Below are 19774 nucleotides of genomic sequence, written 5' to 3'. Positions count from 1 at the left end.
AATCACCATCACCACCTCGTCAACTTCAAGAACGGCATACATGACTGCAGGAGGACAGCAGTCTGTGGGGGCACCAACCACCGAAGCCTTCGGAAAAACCCCTATCCGCTCCCCCGCCACTGACCTACCTGTGGTTCCTCTCACCTTGTCCTTGCACATGCTGCCGCTTCCGCCTGGAATGGCCTGTCCCTGCCTCTCCTCTCCCCTACTCGCCTAGCCCCTACTCACTCACTCAGTCCTCAGCAACAGCTCCTGCAGAATGTTCCTCCTGGGCCCATGCCACCTAGCTGGATAAGAATCTCTTTATTATGCTCCCATAGAAACACTGCACTCATTCCTATCAGGGTACAGAAGCTCCTCTATTACACCAGGTTGGGTCTGGAATGAAAGGCTGTTCCTAAGTCCACTAGTCCATAAAATTCCAATATGAAAAAAATCCAAGTAACCCATTGGGTGTACATCTAGTGAGGAAACACTGAAGAAAAATGGCTTATGGTAAAGGTTTTAACTTGTTTTATTTCTCCTCAGCTCACTTCATGACTTGCCCTTGCCTCTTCACAACTGTCTGTGTTGTCGAAGAATTCACCCTGTACAAGTATTCGCCCGTCACTGCTCACATGACTTCCATTTGCAATCGTGTCTACATTTACCCACCCCGTCGTATCAGCATTCTTGTTATAATCAGAGATTTTAGCCTTCCGGAATAAGACACAGTTAATAATAAATATAAGCACCAACAACACCCTATATACTAATACACAACGTGACAGACAAAATTAAAACGGCCGTGTGCCACCACCGGCACTATTTTTTTCCTTGTGGTAAGCAGAATTAGCACACTTCGGCTCTAACACACGACTTCATTTTTCTATAAAAATTAGCAAATTCAATTATAAGTAAAACAGCTCCTATACTTACTCCTACATCATTTTAGTAAATTATTTTTAAAACAACACAAGCATGTAATACAAAACTCTAAAGGCACAAAAGACTGTAGTAAGTCTTCAACTATACCCCTACTTCTCTGTCACTTAATAACCCTCCCCAGATACAATGCGCTATCGGAATCTTGTGATTCCCAGCAAAGAGAGTCTGTGTGTACAAGAATATATGCTTTTCATTATTATATTAATAATATAATATTACTATATTATTTTTATTAACATTAGCAAACTATACACTTTTCTGCACCCTGAATTTTTACACTTGATGTATTTGAGTCTTCTGTTTGTTCACGGAGAGCTGTCTCATTCTCTGTAATAAATGCATGATATCCCATCCTGCTGATATACCTTATTTTAGTTCACAGATTTCCTGTTGAAGAGCATTTTCTTTTGTTCAATGGTTTGCTACTTCAAGTAATTTTGTAATGTATATTCTCACACACAGATGCAGAAGTATCTGTTGGATAAATTCCTAGAAATAGAGCTGCTGAGTCAAAGAATACATGCATTTTACGTTTTAGCAGATATTGCTAAACAGCTTTTCACGAAGGGTATGTGGCTTTTCACTCCACCAGCAACCGTGAGTACCTACTTCTCTACCTACACACTTAGCAATACATTGTGTCTCTAAATTTTTGTTTCAATGTATAGTTGGTTCCAGAAACCTCCCATGATAAACTTCACAGGCTCCATTATAATGTTCCTTTTGCTCTGGAGCCCCACGGTCTAGCCTATTGGACGCATTTAAATGTTGTTAAGTGAATAAATGAAGCGCCAAGCGAAAGAGCAGGGGCTTTTGGGGGGGGTCTGCCTGGCTAAGGCAGAGGAGTGTGCAATCTTGATCTCAGGGTGGTGAGTCTGAACCCCGTGTTGGGCAGAGAGAGAACTTTAAAAAAAATAAATAAAAAGAGTAGGGGTTTTTGCACAATGAGAGGTATATCTTTTTTTTTTTTTTTTTTAAGATTTTATCTATTTGAGAGAGAGACAGAGATCAGGAGAAGGCAGAGGGGCAGAGGGAAAAGGAGAGGGAGAAGCAGACTCTCCCCGGAACATGGAGCCTGATGCGGGGCTGGATTCCAGGATCCTGAGATCATGACCTGGGCCGATGTCTGATGCTCAACCAACTGAGCCACTCAGGCACCCCGAGGTTTACCTTTCATATAAGGAAAAATGAAAGTGATTTAAATATCAGCAATGTTTCCCTTTTAGAAGGGGGAGGGAGGTAAGAAAGGATGGATGGATGGATGGATGGATAGATTCTGATCTAAAATAGTTTCTCCTGGAGGGGAGGTTAAAAAGCAAGAAATACTTGCCCAAAATAAAGTATTATCCTACCTTAAAGATATATAGCCTATCTTTAAAATTTCAAGAAAGCAGAGGGCCTCCCATGCAACTCCCAAAGGAACAGTAAGGTTCTTTCTCTGAAACTGCCATGGGATCCTGAAGCTTCTCACATTATTTTTCTTACCCAACTTTCCAAATAATGGACTCTCATCGTATACGGTACACAATCACAGAGTTGGTTAACATTTCATTCATTTGCTTCTGCACAGTCCCTGGCATTATCCTAAAAATCTTTCAGGGGATACAATAAATCCTGAACTCTGCGCTGTCACTGGTCAGCACGTGTTTGCCATGGTCTCTGGTGCCCCTGCTTGGTGCCACAAGTACCACCGTAACAACCGATGACACATACAGTGTTCATCATGGACCAGGCACTCCTCCAAACACATTTTACTGTACACACTCACTTAATACTCACAACAACTTTGCCAGGAGAAACTATTTTCCCCATTTTACAGATGAGCAACTGAAGCACAGAGGAGGTAAGTAACTTGCCCAAAGGACACACAGATAAGTAGGTATACAGACAATTTGAATCTAAGCAGTCTGATACCAGAATGCCTTTTAATCCAGGATCTTAATACAGTGTGATAATCGCTCTGATAGAGTTGTGCAAAGAGTCTATGTTCCCGAACTACTAGGCTTTGACATATACTCAGTGTATACCTCTATCAGAGCAATTATCACACGGCATGAAAGTTACCGGTGTACACATCTACTTCCCCACTGCAAATTCAAGTCTTAAGCATCACTGTGCCTGACACTACCGGACTCGATAAAATCTTTAACTGGGTTTTAAGTTAAAAGACTGAATAATCTCATTTCTATTGCTTGGGCTAGTACTTCATATTTTCTATGTTGGTTCTCCTTCTGCTCCTGTGTGTCACCATTTCCCAAGACCCATCTCCTCTAAGGCAAGATCTGCCTTTCAAATTGCACTGCTTGCCTAGAGATGCTGGCCAAACCTCTCAAGCTGCCTTGGGTACACTGTTGGGAGTCCTGAAACACCAGACAGACCCGCACCACCATTCCTGCTGGGCAGGGCACCGGCAGTAAAGCTCCTAGCCCCCACCCCAGCAGCCACCAGTACGGATCACTGGCTCTTATCAGGAACATGGGAGTAACCTGAGCCACCTGCCAGCCCATCTCTCGACTGCTAAGACAGGCGCTTTCTGCGATCGGGTTGCACAAACGCCTGGAAACCTTACACCAGGTATGAAGGAAGAAGCAACAGGGGAAACAACAGAGCATCTGGTGCCCCGCCTGCTTCCATTCACTGCGTGGGGCCAGAGACTGAGCAGGCCTCATTCACTCATGGCAAAGCCTTGGGACCATAAAGGCTGTTTGGTGAGATTAGCATCGCCGTATAATGGAGGTTAGCATCCATCTAGAGTGCAAGACAGATCCTCACTGGCCTCATTCTCCAAACGGCTAGAATGCTACCTCCCCTCTAACATCCTTGTGGAGACAAAGGTCCACTGCAGAAGCTAACTATGAAAAGCACAGTTTTACTTCAGACCTTTAAATGCATAAGTCTCTAAAGGTTAACAGAGCTAGACTCAAGCCTAAGCATGCAATCCTTAATGCTGTCTTAATGTCTGCATCAGAATCCACTGTCTACTAAACAGGAAAAAAATATTCTGTTTGTGGAACCATATCTCTTTACTCCCCATCAGGTCTCAGTGGGAGAGTGGTCACATCCCAATGATGATGACCATCCCCTCAGTCCTGGACTGTCAACAAACGCAGGGGTTACGTGAAACCAACAGCAATTATGGCTGCTGAGACACAAACACCTACTAGGAACTAAATCTTCCTTTCTCACAATTCAACACCAAACTTGGTTCACTGACCAGCCTCCTGACAGCAGTGACATTCAATCAGGATAAGCTGGACATTCTGGATGCATCTGGTATAGAAAGTGTCATACCGAATAAAATCACACTGCAGTTAGAGTCCATGTGCAATGACTCAAGGCAGATCCTGAGTATCATTACTGACTCAATGACAAACAGGATATCTGACCCAAAAAGAGCCCTTCGAGTGGATAAGGACAGGATCGGGAGCAGCTGACTGGGACAGGTGGAGAGCTAAGGACGCCTATCTTTTGCCCAAATATCTTTAAAGGTATCATCAGTCAGAGATTTGTAGGGTATTCACATGAAAAGACTGGAGATGCAGATCAGGTCTCTAAAAATAAAAACAAGAAACATTAAAAAGAAAGATTAGGTTTCTGACCCCCTGAGTCCGTGAAATGCAGACTCCCACTTTCTGAGGTCTTGTACTAATCAGGCTCAGCCCTACCAGAGACATTTAGACTTAGTTTTATCTCAGTAGCCCAGGACAGAATAATCCTAATTCCAGAAACCTAATTAAAAAAAAAAAAAAAATCTACAAAAAATGTTCTGATCTCCAAATGCAGAGAAAAAGAAAAGCAAAGTACAGGGAGCGTGCATAGTAATACCACCATTTGAGTTTCTAAAAGGGAGTGGAGAAGATATTATGTAGGTACTACCTCCGGAAGGATAGCCAGAAAACTAACCACAGTTACCTCCAAGGAGAAAACTAGGTAGTTGGGACAAGGCAGACACTTTTTACTTTTTTCCGCATTTTGAATCATTCACCATGTGAGTATATTCTATGCTTAAAAAATAAATGACAGGGGTGCCTGGGTGGCTCAGTGGGTTAAAGCCTCTGCCTTCGGCTCAGGTCATGATCCCAGGGTCCTAGGATCAAGCCCCGCATCGGGCTGTCTGCTCTGCGGAGAGCCTGCTTCCTCCTCCTCTCTCTCTCTGCCTGCCTCTCTGCCTACTTGTGATCTCTGTCAAATAAATAAATAAAATCTTTTTAAATAAATAAATACATAAGTGACAAGCCGGGGGGGGGGCAAACTCCATGTAAGAAACCCTCAGAGAAACTGTACCAGAATAGTAAGAAAGATGAAGACATGAAAGATTCTAATTAGACCTAAAGCCAAAGTCTGAGCTTACTGCTTGCTGTCCTACTGAGCCCGGAATAACTGAAATGAGCACATCGTCTCCCTTACCTGACTGAAGCAGGGAGCTGGTAGGATGACTTCTAGATGCCTTCAACCCTCATTTCATACTACCCACCATTATCGATCCAGTGATTTATCTACTGCTGATCTACCAGCTGATAACAAAATTACAGATGGGATAACTTTGAGGCAAATAACAAGCAAACAATAATAACAAATTACCATATACACAGCAACTAACTATCCCATTTAACCTCCCCCAAATATGAAGTACAGGAAAGTGAGATAAACACATGAAGCTTCTAATACAATGCGTGGCACATACAAGCACACACCAAATCTTGGCAAAATCCCAATTCAAAACACTGGCCACTTCCCGTGCTCGTGGTGGGAGCAGCAGGCGCCCCTTCGACATGCAGACCGATGCCGGCAAGTTTGTGGACCTGCTCACACCGTGCCTCGGACATGCTCTGCCAGCAATCGCACCATTGGCACCAAAGACCACACACCCATCCAGGTGATCGTGGCCAAGAAGGCCACAGGTTCAACTGTCAGTTGAAAACCTAGGCTATCTGTGGGGCCATTCGCAGGATGGGTGAGTCAGACGACTCCATCCTCCACTGGCCAAGGCCGACAGCATCATTTCAAAGAACTTCTGACTGGAGAGGATCATGGATGTGGAATATTTGTTACAAATAAATAGTAAACTGAAAAAAAAAAAAAAACCACTGGTTAGATCCAAATTACTGAAGAAACTGAAGTCAGTGTTGACTTCTACAAGACTCAAGAATTACTGTAACTACATGGATTACTGTTAGGTAATAGACAAAATACTTTCAATATTAAATATATGTCATGTGAAGACAATGAAGTTCATGTTCAGTATTCATTCTTTCTCAATCATACCCTTTGGTTTGAGGGGCACGAGGCCCAAAGGAAAAGGCACTGAATAAAGAGCCACAAAATCTGGTAGAAGCATCAGTTTTGCTACTTCCTAGTCATGAGGCTTAAAGAAGTATATCTTTACCATATGAAAAATAGGAAAAAGAATCACTTATCTTTTGGGGTTGTTGTAGGGACTAAATAAGAACCTATATCAAAGCATTTTATACACTATAAAATATTATATAAATTTAATTACTGTACATTTTGTACAATTTTAGTCACCAAGCTACAAATCCAAAGACGGTGATTACAGAAAAAGCAACAAAAATTATTAAAGAGATTTTTTACAAATAAGCCCTATAAAGACTAATTTTTTTTTTCAACAAACATTTACCGGCTTCTTATTATAATATTTCCCTGACATTCATGGAGAAGCTGAAGACAGAAAGACTAAGAGACTGTTCCTGCACTTAAAGAAGTCAAGGGGCGGGGCGCGCCTGGATGGCTCAGTGCGTTAAAGCCTCTGCCTTGGGCTCAGGTCATGATCCTGGTGTCCTGGGATAGAGCCCCACATCAGGTTCTCTGTTCAGTGGGGAGAGTGCTTCTCTTCCTCTCTCTCTCTGCCTGCCTCTCTGCCTAACTGTAATCTCTGTCTGTCAAATAAATAAATAAAATTTTTTTTAAAAAAAGAAGAAGAAGAAGAAGTCAAGGGGCATTTGGGTGGCTCAGTCGGTTAAGCATCCAACTCTTGATTTTGGCCGGATAATAATCTCAGGGTCCTGGGGTTGAGCTCCGTGTCCAGCTCCATGTTCATCTCAGGGTCTGAGATTCTCTCTCATTCTCCTTCAACCCCGTCCCCCCATGCTTGTGCTCTCTCTAAAAAAATAAACTTTAAAAAAAACTGGGGTACAAAAAATAAGGCTTGATAATTATAACAAATATGGCCATTATATACTGAACACCTATTATGTGTCAGGCCCTGAATAAGCACATTCTATGTATCATCTCTTTCAATTCTTACAGAATGTATTTTACAAGGGAAGAAGCTGAGGCTTAGAAAGGTTAAATAACTTCACCAAGATCATACAACTGTGATATGGAAAAGCTAAGGCTCCAACTCAGCTCTGCCTGGCCGCCTATTCTATGTTTTATAATCCTAGAGCGGGAAAAGCTTTTCTAAGCAGGGGACACACACGCGCGCGAGCGCGCATGCACATCAGAACCAGTTCCTGAAAACATCAGGAGACCTTATTACATTAAAAAAAAAAATCGGGGCACCTGGGTGGCTCAGTGGGTTAAGCCTCTGCCTTTGGCTCAGGTCATGATCGGGTCATGGCTCGGGGCCCTGGGATCGAGCTTTCTGCTCAGCAGGGAGCCTGCTTTCCCCCCTCTCTCTAGGCCTGCTACTCTGCCTAGTTGTGATCTCTGTCTGTCAAATAAATAAAAAAGATCTTAAAAAAAAAATTAACTTCCAGGTATCTGGCTAGCTCTGTCAGTATGGCTTGCGACTCTTGATCTCAAGGTTGTGAGTTCGAGCAGCCCCACGCTGGGTGTAGAGATTACTTAAAAATAAGAAAATCCAAAAATAAAAAAATAAAAATAGAAATAATTTTTTTAAAAATCTTAAAAAACAAAAATTACCTTCTGATATAGTAACTGAAAATAGCAGTGTGCAAAGGCACCAGTTTGCTGGTGTCTGTGGGAAAAAAAGAATAAGATAACACAAGAAACAAAAAATGGGGGTTAGTTGTTTAGTGAAGGGGTTCAGGGCACCTGGGGACAGATGCTTCACTAAATACATTTTATAACCGTAGGGTTGCATCTGCTTATGAAGTAATGTGTGATAGTTTCAAATTTTCAAATTTTGTTTAACTCTATTTTGTTTCAAATTTTGTTCAAATTTTGTTTAACTCTATTCCAAAGTTATTTGATTTTTCTTTTCTCAGCAGAATGACACCTATTCTCCTTTCTCAAAGAGCCATCGATGGAACAGCCTGGGACATTGAATTACACAATTTTCTCACCTGAAACAGGATGCTGGACCAGCCAGGCGTTTCTCTTGTATTGGAACTAATACTTTTTTTTAACTGAAGTATGGCTGACAAATTGTTTAGGGTTTGTTCAGACTCTGGGATACCACAAAACCAAACAAGCATATACTATTTACCTAAAACTAACACTGAAAAAACAATTCATCGTGAAGCTCAAATCCAGTAAGGATAAATGATCCTCACAAAAGCCCAAGAAAATCAAACACAAAAGTTTCCTGAAACAGGCCAGGATTAAAAAGCAAAGGATAACACTGACTCCGAACTACTCCTAGAGAGAAAAAGAAATGCAAAGTAAGCATAAAGGAAAACTGCACATACACACAGATACTCGGGTATCTGTTAATCGCAGCATTTTTACACAGCTGACAAAAATCGCTAATGGTCTGTGATAAGCACCTTTCTGAAAGACTTCTCCTGTATGTTTGCAAAATGCCAAAATTAACCAACTGATCTCCAACACTGTAAAAACACAGCCAGATCAAAGCCAAAATGTTACAGCAAAAATGGGGAATCAAATTTTTGGAATCAAAACAAGCAGCTAGGAACCTATTACACCAAGTAGAGGGACCAAAAAAATGCGTCTGTAACACATATGAGTAACACCTGGGGCCGGGGAGGGGGCTTGCCAACAGAAACAGTTAACTTCTAAGCCCCCACACGGACCTTCTAAATATGACCAGCATCACTCAAAGTCCAGGATGATATCAAAAATCAACCAAATCAGCTTATTCAAAGTCAGGAGTCAGACCATGGCTTCCAGTATGAATACAACACCCAGAACACACGGTAAACCGTGCAGGTCAGGATGGCACAGGCCGACGTGTATAAAATGGCCCCACATCCGTGACAGCTGCATCACACCTCTCCCCATTCTTCAAGCAAGTCTGCCCTGCCTTTCTTACAGAGACACACAGGAGCGTTAAGACCAGAGGCCCGCTCTCAAAACAAGCCCTACCAACTCCCAGTAAGCCTTGCCAAAGCTCCCACTGTGAGAAGGAGCCATTGTGGAGACTTCCTGAAGTTCCAGCAAAGTCCTCAAACCCATTGTGCCGGCTAGTGACAGGGACAGTGTTCCTGCAAGTTTGTATGAGGTGCAAACCAATGAGTTTAAGCTTTGTGGGCGCTGGGAGCCACCACAAAACGTCTTCCAATTCTGCCAGGTTTTGCTTTGAAACGGCACAATCCCACAATCCCATCGCCTGGAGACCAAGAAACAGCAGGTGAAAGCTGTCAGAGCCACAGATTCAGCGCATCAGGGGACAAGACAGTCTGAGGAGGGGATAAGCGACCTCATTTGCAGACACTTTTGCAAAGGACTGGAAGGGGGAGTAAGAAAAGAGGGGAGAGGGAGCTAAACAATTCCTGCTTTTTACCCAAAATTATTTTACTTTTTCTTAACCCAGAATCATGACCCACCCTCCTCAGAATGTTTGTGGCATACTGAACTGCAGAGGGAGAAAAAAAAAAGGAAAAGAAAACTTAAGGCTGTAAATGTAACTGTATAAAAACCCCCGAGAGGATGACCTAGGAAACTAAGTTCCACGCAACAAGGACCCACTGTGCAGCTGCTTTTCTTCTGGCCTAACTGTCCAAGATAAATAGCGCAGGCTCATGAAGCCCGGCGACTTCCAGGAAAATGGAACCAAAGTCCTCCTGACTCAGGACAAACCACATACTCCTGAAATAAGTCCCTAAATGAATTCCATATAGGTCTGTTTTGGAAATCATTCTGGCGGACAGCAATTAACGCCCCCTCCTCCAAACAGGAGGGAATGTGCGAGGGAAAAGCTGCTCAAAATAAGTCAAATGGAAGAACTTCCCATGAGCCTCTGTTCCCAAAGTGTTCCAACTCAGACAGTAGCTGGAGCTCACACTCAAAGCCCAGAGTGCCCCCAACCAGGTCTGCTCTTCCTCTAGTTCCCCTAGGACAGTTTCCGCTCCCCGCCTTGCAAAATCCCATCCTCGAGAGAGAACCACAGCAACCCTGCCTACCCTTCATGATAAATCATGCCTTGCCGTGATATTTACGATTAGGATCCGACAAAGTCGATTCAGCCAAAAAGAAAAATAAACAGTATGCCTCCTCAGAAACCACATACCTGGAATGAAACATCCAATACTCAGTGCAAAGTTTCTTTTCCTCAGCAAAGGAAAAACCAAGGAACCAGCCATCCCATGCGAAAAATCCCACATACCAAGGTATTATCTGAAGACTTAGGTCCCTAAAAAACCCAAGTATTATGGCTGAACACACCCAAGCATTATGGGAAGTCTAAACTTCAAAGGCTGTTTCCACCCTTGGGAAAACGGGTTTCTAAGCAGTTACTCAACCATTATCATTTAGCAATTCAAAATTGTCATCTCCTTCATAAGCGGTATTTATCATGTGTCCCGTGCCTTGAATCCTCAGCGGAAATTTCTAGATGTCACGTATGTGCAGGACACATCAGAAGGAAGTAATATTATTACTGGTTGCTGTCTCTCTCATTCCCATCTTAGAACCTGCTTTTTTCATTCAGAACCCAAAAAGACAAAGGCATTACAAAGTCCATCTGGCTGCCTGTAAAGGGGCCCCGATTGAAGAAGTAAGGGAAGTCTCAAGGTCAGAGAGAACAGGCTAGGATTATAGAGCAGCAGAAATCAGAAGCTGAGAGGAAGAAGGAAGGGAGAACACGGGACGGGCGGAGCGAGTCCTGTAACGCACACGCACATCCATGAATCTATTTTCAAGGTTGCGGTTTAAAGGAACTCCATCAAGCTTCCTCATTTTCAAGCACATCCAATGGGCAATCTGGAAAACAGCCTGCATTTTGTGAGGTGTCTCAGTTGGTATTTTTCCGGTGGCCACAAAAGAAGCTATAATAGCTTATGAAATTCATTCGTTGGGAAGGGAAAGGTTAAGGTCCACCGTTGATCAAATGGGCTTAGTCCCAGATGATGGTAATATCTCTGAACTGCAACACTCCAGCATCTCTCCGCAGCGCTGTAAAAGGCAGATCAACAGACTGCTCCAATGAACTGGAACAGGTTAGCTCTAATTGCTCCTTACTTGTGTGGGTCCTCTCTTCTCCTTAACCACACCATCACAAAGGCGCTTTTTACACATACACACGTGCACTCAATTAATATCTGAGCACAGGAAACTAAACATTACGTTGCCATGCCCACCCAACACATTCAACAGTTAAATTCCACCCCTGCTTCTGTTTTCAAAGACCCCGTTCTCACCTTTAACCCTGATATCAATGGAAAGATCAGGTACCATTCACAAATCCCACAGCTCCCAGTCTTCACACGAGCTGGAAAGCAGACCAAGGGCCAGACCCCCCAGGGAAAATCTGGAGAAACAATTAAAGCCATCTGCAGGCCCTACTGAGGGGCAGAGAGACAAAGTTCAATTCAACAAAAATCCTAGTTTCTTGACTACTGGGGCGCAGGCACAGTGCTAAATCCTAGGGATCCCAAAGGCTCCCTCGATCTCACTGTTTGGGCAGGGGTGGAGGGGCAGACACTGGTACTTTACCATTTGGTAAAGTAAAATGTGCTGAAACAGAGCTTTGGACACCATGTTTTAGAAACCGGCAGGATGTGGGAGGAATGGGAGCAGACACAAAAGGCATCCAGGAGTCAGTATCCCAACTGATCCTGAAGACTGAGCCTTGCAGATGAGAGACAGAGATGCTGAGGCAGGAATTTCAGGTAGAAAAGAAACAGAAACAAAGGCACAGAGGTAAGAATGAGCCCACGGGGCACAGCATGCTAAGGAAACCAGAAGCCTCATACCCCAGACTCAGAGGTGGACTGCTGAAAATTCAATGAGGCTACAAAGGCCAAAGTCAAGCCAGAAGGAGGCCAAATGAGAGAAAATGGACTTTGTAAGTCAAAGACAAACTGTCAAGTGTTTTTAAAAAGTAAGCTCTTTCAGGTGGGTGACTTAGTAGTCTGCAGGCAGGTTTGAAGAGACTGGGGACAGACGAGACAAAGGCATCCCAGCTCAATTTCCACAAACTAGAAAGAGAGCAAAAGGTGTTATCTATTCGAAGTAATATTAACTAGCAAACCTTGTAATATCTGAAACGCAACCAACATTCTCACCACTCCTGCATCCCGGGTACCCCCCGAACGGCCAGTGCATCTGTCATGCACATTCCCAGTGGAGATCCCACGGGTTCCACGAAAAGTCCATTGCTCAGTGCAGGCACTGTGATAACTCACTAGCTCTTTCAGTGCTTAGCAAAGAAGCAAACCTCTCCTCTTCCTCCTCCTCCTCTAACTTGAAAGCCCATTCACCTCCTCCACCCGGAGGCCGAGCACATTCAGTTCAACACACTGCTCATCTCTAGTGGTCCCCAACTCTGACACTTCATCAGTCGGAAACACATTAACCACTCCATGCTGATCAAGCAGTAAGCAGGACCTCACGGAGCGCTGTACGGCAGCCTATAAGGGAGGCAAGGAATAAACAGGTACTGCTGGGCTCCATGATAGACACTTCAGATCATCTTGGTTACTCATCAAGCAGCTCATTAGAGTATGTATTAATTCTCCCAGTTCACAGATGTGTAATCAGGAGCTCAGATGTTAGACATCCTACCAAAGGTCATTCATCTGCTAAGTGGAGGAGCCAAGAGTCAAACCCAAAATGAGAAACTCTAAACAGTGTTTCTTTCACCACGCCACACTTGACGTATACGTGGATATCAAACATAATTACGTATGTTAAGGTCGGTCGTAATAATACTAACAACAACATCTTCTTTTTAAAAACTAAGAGAGGGGACCCATGACGTACGGTCTCAGACCAAAGGTTCACTCAGAATAGTCATAACTAAGTGATGACAAGTGGGATCTCCAAATGCTACTAAAAAAGATTACTACTGACCACTGGTGACCCCCAAAAAAGTCAGACTCAAATAATCAAAGCAACTTGGCTATACTCCAGAGAAATAGATCAAATCTTCCATACACTCTCCCCCGGAGTCCCCACAACACCTGAAAAACTCATGGCTGATTGTTCACTTGCTCTTCTCTTCTCTCTCTCTCTCTCTCTCTCTCACACAAGTGATTTTCCAAACGTCTTTACCCACCCAAATTACAGAAATATGTCCAGGATTCACATGGCAGTTCTGATCCGATTTGCCCCAATCCTGGCTCAAGCAGCTTTGCACTACCCTCCTAACTAGATCAGCGCCAGCCAATGGGTTTATTCAAGCTGATCTGTGATGGATTAGATAATGAAACCTTAGCCATGTAAGCCGCCTGCTTGTATTGGGGCTGGAGGGGAGAAGAATAAGAAATTCAATACTCCTAGGGGCCACCTAAAACGCCAAATGCACTCCCCGGCCCTCGCTCCAGCTGCGCACTCCTCCAATTACTGTCATTTCCTTCCCATCATCCCCGATGCTCTTGCCTTCCATCTCTGAAGGGAGTGCACACAGGCACCAGAAAAAAGGCGTTTACTATGCTCTATAAATGCATATCAACAAAAATTCAAGCAAAGCCACTCACTAAAATGACTGCCTTTACTGTCGTACAAATTGTGAAAACCTGGCATCAAAACTGATGGCCTGAGAGAGGGCAGACCGGAGCTGCACGGGCAACACTCTGGTTTACACTCAGTGGAAGAGCGAGCGTCCTTCTCCCCAGTCCTGTAATCTTGAGGCCTGTCTGCACCAGTCTGTTTTATACCAAAATTAAAGTTAAATCTCCGGTTAGCTTCTGTTGTGTTCACATGTCAGTGTGAGAGACAAAAACATGACAAGGTGACTAGAAAACGGGGAGCGGGAGTTGGGAGACAAATTCAACTCAGGCTAGTCTCGTGAGTCACCCTAAAGAATAGACCTACTTTGAATTCAGATCCGTCCTCCTCCTTCTCAAAGACATTCCGAGTGTTAGTTACATTCACAGGCTTTCCTTGTGAGGCTTGAAAAAAATTAGTAATTTTTAAAGTGACTGTGCCTCAGTTTCTCCATCTACACTGTTTACAGATCTGGTAGCATTGTAGGTTGAACGTCCGTCTCCCCACGAAATTAGTATGTTGAAGCCCAGCCCATAGGGCGATGGTACTTGGGGGAGGGCGGCTTTGGGAGGTGATGAGGTTTAGTGTAGGTCTATGGGTGGGACCCCCATGATGGGATTAGTTCCCTTCTAAGAAGAGGCAGAGAGAAATCTCTCTCTGTCCAGGAGCACACACTGAGAAAAGGCTACGTGAACACAGTGAGAAGCCAGAAAGAGAACTCCTCAGCAGAAACCGAATCTGCCAGTGCCTTGATCTTGGGACTTGTAGCCTCGAGAATTGTGAGAAATAAATTTCTGTTGTTTAAGCCACCCGGTCTTTGGTATTTTGTTATGATGCACTAGGAGACTAAGACAAGTAGAAACAAAAAACTCCCTAATTTTTATGAGACATCATTCATGAAATTACTAGGAAGGAAAGCACAATATTTGTATAGCTCTACTCAAATAGTAGCACCATGTCCAGCATCAGCACCAAACACCCAAACGAGAATCCAAAGAGACGTGCACCTAAGAGGAAAGAAACCCGGAAACTAGCAAATGAGAAGATAAACTATTTCAAGAACTGTAGCATACGCACAGAAATCACAGGCTACCTGGAACCTCTGCCCTAAGACCAGGAAGAAAGCTTTCCTACTACCAGAATAACAACTGCCGAACCCACTTCACTAAACTGGATTTATGACTCGATGGTCAGAAGCAGTTAGCTGGCCGTATAATAATCACATACCAACATCTCGCTGCCGTAAAGGATTTTGCTGAAAGCTCTAAGTCATAATTAAGGTGCACCTTGCTTTATTTAAATAGCAGCTAAGTTCCTAGAAAGTTGCACAAAAACTGAATTTTTGATCATCAAATTGTTTACATTCACTAGAAGAGCTGACCGAAGGAAACTGACTCCCCAGGATGTTTTATAAAACCCAAGTTCCACACATATCAGACTTGCTTACAGTGAAATGAACCGCCCACACCTATACATGTAACTCATTCCACTTTTCACCAGGTTAGCATTTCCAGCACCCTCTTTGACAACTAACTACACTTCTCAAACCATACTTCAATTTGCAGGTTGAATTTGCTCTTCCCTCCTCCCCCGCTTAGGGTTCTCTATTGTATACTGTTTCCAGGGCTGTGCTAATACTCTTCTGTCCACATGAAGCGAACGGCACAATCCTTCCTCTCACTCCTCTACGGTTCCTTCTTGGCCGAAGAATTGTCAGAGAAGCACCACAGACTCTCTTGTGTCCTCTGTGCCCACTTTGGGAAATAATGATTTACTCCAAAAGCTTCCTGACTATAACTCAACAGGGTTCAGCTTTGGAATCTACAGCTTTGAGCTGTACTTCCATTTAGTGGGCAGCCTTGGGAAATTAACCCCAGTAAAGGACTTCTGTCTGTTTAAAAAAAAAAAAAAAAAAAAAATTAATCCTCTGACTCAGAAGATTGAGGAATTTTCAGAAACAAACTCTCACCCCTAAATTTCTTAATTTTTTCCAACCCCTTAATCATTTGTAAAAAGTAAATTTCAACTTCACAGGCAGTGTGCGTTTATTTTGTACCCAACACTGTCAGGTATTACAAAGGAGAGAACAAAGAGAATATAGTGTCTGTCTTCTAGAAGCTTACAGTCTCACTAGGGAAACATGAATAAAACAAGGAACAACACAAGATGATGTACAATTAAGCATCCGTATAAGAGGAGAGTCTGACTGGTGTGAAAGTTGTCAGGGAAGGCTTCCTAGAAGGAGCTATGACCTCAGAAAAGCTCCATTTGTATTAAGCTATAAGGAAAAAACAAACAAACGTGCTTTAAGACCAACCCATATACTAAAAAAGTTGGCTACTCCAGACTGTTTAAGTGCCTACTTGCACAGCACAGCGCCCATGGGCATTTCGACATTGCCACAATCATCTGCCTCTCCGCCGCTCCTTCTGCTCCAGCTGCACGGGCCTCTGCTCTCAGACACATCAAGTATACCTCTTTCTCAATGCCTCTGCTCCCACAGTTCCTCCACCTGAACCCCTTTCCCTCAAATATCTGAATGGTCCATTCCCTCCCTTCACTTCATTCGAAGGTCATCCAGCAGAGAGGTCTTTCCTAACCATCTTCTTCATTCTCCATCTCCCTCCCTGCTTTATTTTGCTTCTTGGCACTCATCACCCCTTAATAACAGTTGTTGATTTGTTTACTGTTTCTTTCTATGAGATTATTAGTTACATGAGAGCGGAGTCTTTGTTTTATATATGGCCATGTCTCCTACGCTGTGAAACAGAGCCTGGCACATAGCAGCTGCTCAATAAACATTAGTTAAATGACTATCAACTATCCTACCATTGTTGTCAAAATGATATAGCAAAGTACTCGAGGTGTGGGTCACCCAGCATTAAATTTTATCTTTTCGGGAACATTACTTCTCTTTTACTCAGATCATACCACAAATGTCAACCTTGCCTAAAGCCTTCCTTGACCATTTCAGCAGGAATGATCATCTCCTTCTTCTGGACCCACTGGCACAAATCCTTGGCGTACTTTGGCTCTAAATTATGCAGTGACTTGTGACATGCAACCACCCCATGGTATCTCTGCTCCTGTTCTCTGGAACTTTTTCTCTCACACAGATACACACACACGCGTGCATGTGCGCACGTACACACACACACACACACAAAACCACACATACATAAGTGCTCTTTTTTAAATTTTTCACCATTTTTGTCTCTCCACCCAGACTGGAAACACCAGGCACCTTAAGGTCAGTGAACTTCTTATATTTTTTAGATGATTTAGAAGTCCTCCTATACAAACCCTTTATTTTACAACTAAGGAATCAGAGGCCCCAAAAGAAGGGATTTTCTCAGAAGCTTACAGCTAGTTGAAGGCAGGGGGCTAGATCAATGATGATTTGAATACCCGTGTGACACGGGGTGTCAGAACTACAGCAATGAGAACACATGACCTGAAAAATAAATAAAGATCCACACATACACAGAGTGAGAAGATTCTCTGTGGGATAGTTCTGCACCCAAAGGGCCTAATCCACTCCTTCCTCTGCATACTCCAAAGTCCCTACACACTGCTCCATTTCCAAATACTACTATCCTTGGCCAATTTGAAGGCAACAGCAAATAATGGGCCCCAGGAGGAAAGGAGAGGGAAGAGAGAGGGGTGTCTGTTAACCATGACTGACAGAAACAATGAATGAATACAGACATACACAGATTTACCCACGCACCAAACAGTGCTCACCAGCACCTACATCCAGTCACCTCTTCTGATCAGCCGATGTTAACCCACATCACCCGAAGTCTCCCCATGTTCCTCAGTATTTTTTCCACGGCCCTGAGCTTTTAATTCTCACAATCACTCTGCCTGACAAGAGTTCTGATGGAGAACAAGAGCAGGCAAACAGAACAAAAGAATTCAAAAATAAACAGCAAGAGGGTCACTTTACCCAAATCAACACGAGTAACTGAGTGGCCTCTGCAAAGGAGACCCAAAAGCGCACAGCAAACATGCCACGCTTAAATACAGCTCCGTCTCTAACACAGGAAGTCAGGCAGAGCCTTGAAAAGCTGGGAGCGGAGCACAGGAAGTCTTTTAGCACTGCAGGGATTTCCAAGAGTGGTGTAATGGAGAGAGCACAGGAATAGGAATTAGAAGACTAGGCTTCTAGTTCTAGTTTTGCTACCAGCTAACTGGGTGGCCTTAGGCAAGTCACTAGTCTTCTCTGGACTTTTGAGTCCCCATCTACAAAATGTGGAAGTTAAAACATTTGGAGACTTGAATCCCTTCCCAAAAAAGAAAAAACGAAAAACAAAACAAACAAACAAACAAACAAAACCCAAAAAGATGAAAGCTACTGACTTCCCCACCAACACCAAAAGTGCATGTAAACTACCCAAGGTAAGAGTCTTCCAAGCCTTTCCAGGTGAAGAACCCCTGGAAAAGATGATGTCTCTGGTCCCCTCTATCTCTAACATTCCATGATTCTAAGACAATTAGGCAGGTCTCTAAACAATTGCTCCACCATTTCACAGCAACTCTTCTCCCAACGGAGACCAAATCCTAAAAGGTCCGAAGGTTTGCGCTCTTCTTCCAACTACAAAGCCAACTGACATCATCACTACCTTTCCCATACCCTACCCAAAACAACCAGCTTATCCTTGAGTCCACAACTCAGAATCCAGTCTCCCAACAGCCCCAGAAATTTTCTTTTATACCCCAGGACATCAAAGAGCTGGTCGGCATCCTCGGCCGCGTAAGAAGCAACTGGCAAAAGAAGGAGGGGCACGTCCTGTGTCTCTCTCCAGACTCATTAGCATTGCTCCACAAACTTAATGAGACCGAGCACCACGGTGTCCCCACACCACTACCGAACTCCTGGTACTTCTCACACTCCTTGTGTAACTGATTGAACCCACAAGCTAAGCCACATCCCCTTTGGGCTCTCGAGGAGTTTTCTCGCTTTTCACTCTCTCCCTTATAACACCGCTCCCCTGCCCCATCGCCGCGTGTGTCTAGAGCTGCCAAAACGGTGTGATTCAAGTCTCCACCACTCCCCCCCACCCCCGCCCCTCGCCCCGTCCTCGACTCAGTGCATCGGCTCTCTGGGCAACAGACCCAGGATCTCCCGGCTTCCACTCCACCCCAAGGAACTAAGGAGGGGTCTGAAGAAATGGAACCCGCCTCAACCATGTTCGATTTCCCCCACCAAAACCTATTCACGCGTCGAGCCCCTCGCACCCCGAGGAATCGGGACCCTCTCGGGCACCCAGGGATCCTCCTGCACTCTTCGCCTCCAAGCCCGGGGAGCCCGCCCCACCTTCCCCACCAGGCCCCGACCGGCCCCCTCCCACCTCCAAGCCAGGACCCCCGGAGGCCCTCCCCCTCCCGGCCCCGGTACCCCCGCCGCCCCCGCGGCCCCCGCGCCGCACCCCCGCCGTAACGGGGCGCCGTCCCGCGCGGTCACCTGCATCCCGCCGCCGCCGTCGGCCGCCGCCTCCTCGGTGCGCGGCCGCTTGCTCAGGCCGGGCTCGGCTCCGTCTCCTCCCCCTCCGGGCACCGGCAGCTCCAGCTCCGACTCCCGCTTCATCCCCCGGGCAGCGGCGCCGGGCCCGAGCTGAGGCGGCTGCTGCGGCTGGGCGCCTTCCGCCATCCGCCCGCGCCCCCCTCGCCTCCGGGAGCCGGGCGACCCGCGACAGGCCACCTCCCCCTGGGCCTCGGCCCCGACTGTCGCGACAGGCGGGCGCGCGCCTGCCCCCGCCCCCGCGTGCGTGCGTGCGTGCGCGCGCGCGGGCCCGGCGCCCCTCGGCGGCTGGCGGTGGCCGCTCGCCGCTCGCCGGCGGCTCGCTCGCGGCGGCCGGCGGGTCGCGACGGGCACTCGCTCGCGCCCCCACGCGCACACGCGACCCCGGCCCGGCCCGGCCCGCCGCGCGCCCCGCCTCTCGCACTCACGGAGCTCGCCCGCCGGCCCGCGCTCGCTCCTTCACACTGTCCCTCGCCACACGCCGGGCCGAGGGAGGAAGGGGGCGGTCCG

The 19774-nt window shown here is 45.4% G+C and overlaps 1 protein-coding gene and 1 pseudogene across 17 annotated transcripts in view; one reads left to right on the top strand and one right to left on the bottom strand.

Annotated features, from left to right (window-relative positions):
* RBFOX2 (RNA binding fox-1 homolog 2) overlaps nt 1-19526 on the bottom strand; it is a 271821-nt gene extending 252295 nt beyond the window's left edge. For 12 of the 17 annotated variants that reach the window (XM_032346415.1, XM_032346421.1, XM_032346420.1 and 9 more), the window contains exon 1: nt 19208-19524. In XM_032346415.1, coding sequence (XP_032202306.1) covers nt 19208-19393 — 186 coding nt within the window. In that variant the 5' untranslated portion in view covers nt 19394-19524. Of the gene's footprint in view, nt 1-19207 lie in introns of all 17 variants that reach the window. The other 5 variants (XM_032346428.1, XM_032346416.1, XM_032346419.1 and 2 more) reach the window with 2 other exon arrangements.
* On the top strand, nt 5700-5945 carry LOC116592847 (annotated as a pseudogene).
* Nucleotides 19527-19774: the final 248 nt, after the last annotated feature.

This window comes from Mustela erminea, chromosome 6 (assembly GCF_009829155.1).
Source record: "Mustela erminea isolate mMusErm1 chromosome 6, mMusErm1.Pri, whole genome shotgun sequence".
Classification (NCBI taxonomy): Eukaryota; Metazoa; Chordata; class Mammalia; order Carnivora; family Mustelidae; genus Mustela; species Mustela erminea.
The sequence above is the reverse complement of the archived record's forward strand: the minus strand, read 5'-3'. Positions and strand labels throughout refer to the sequence as shown.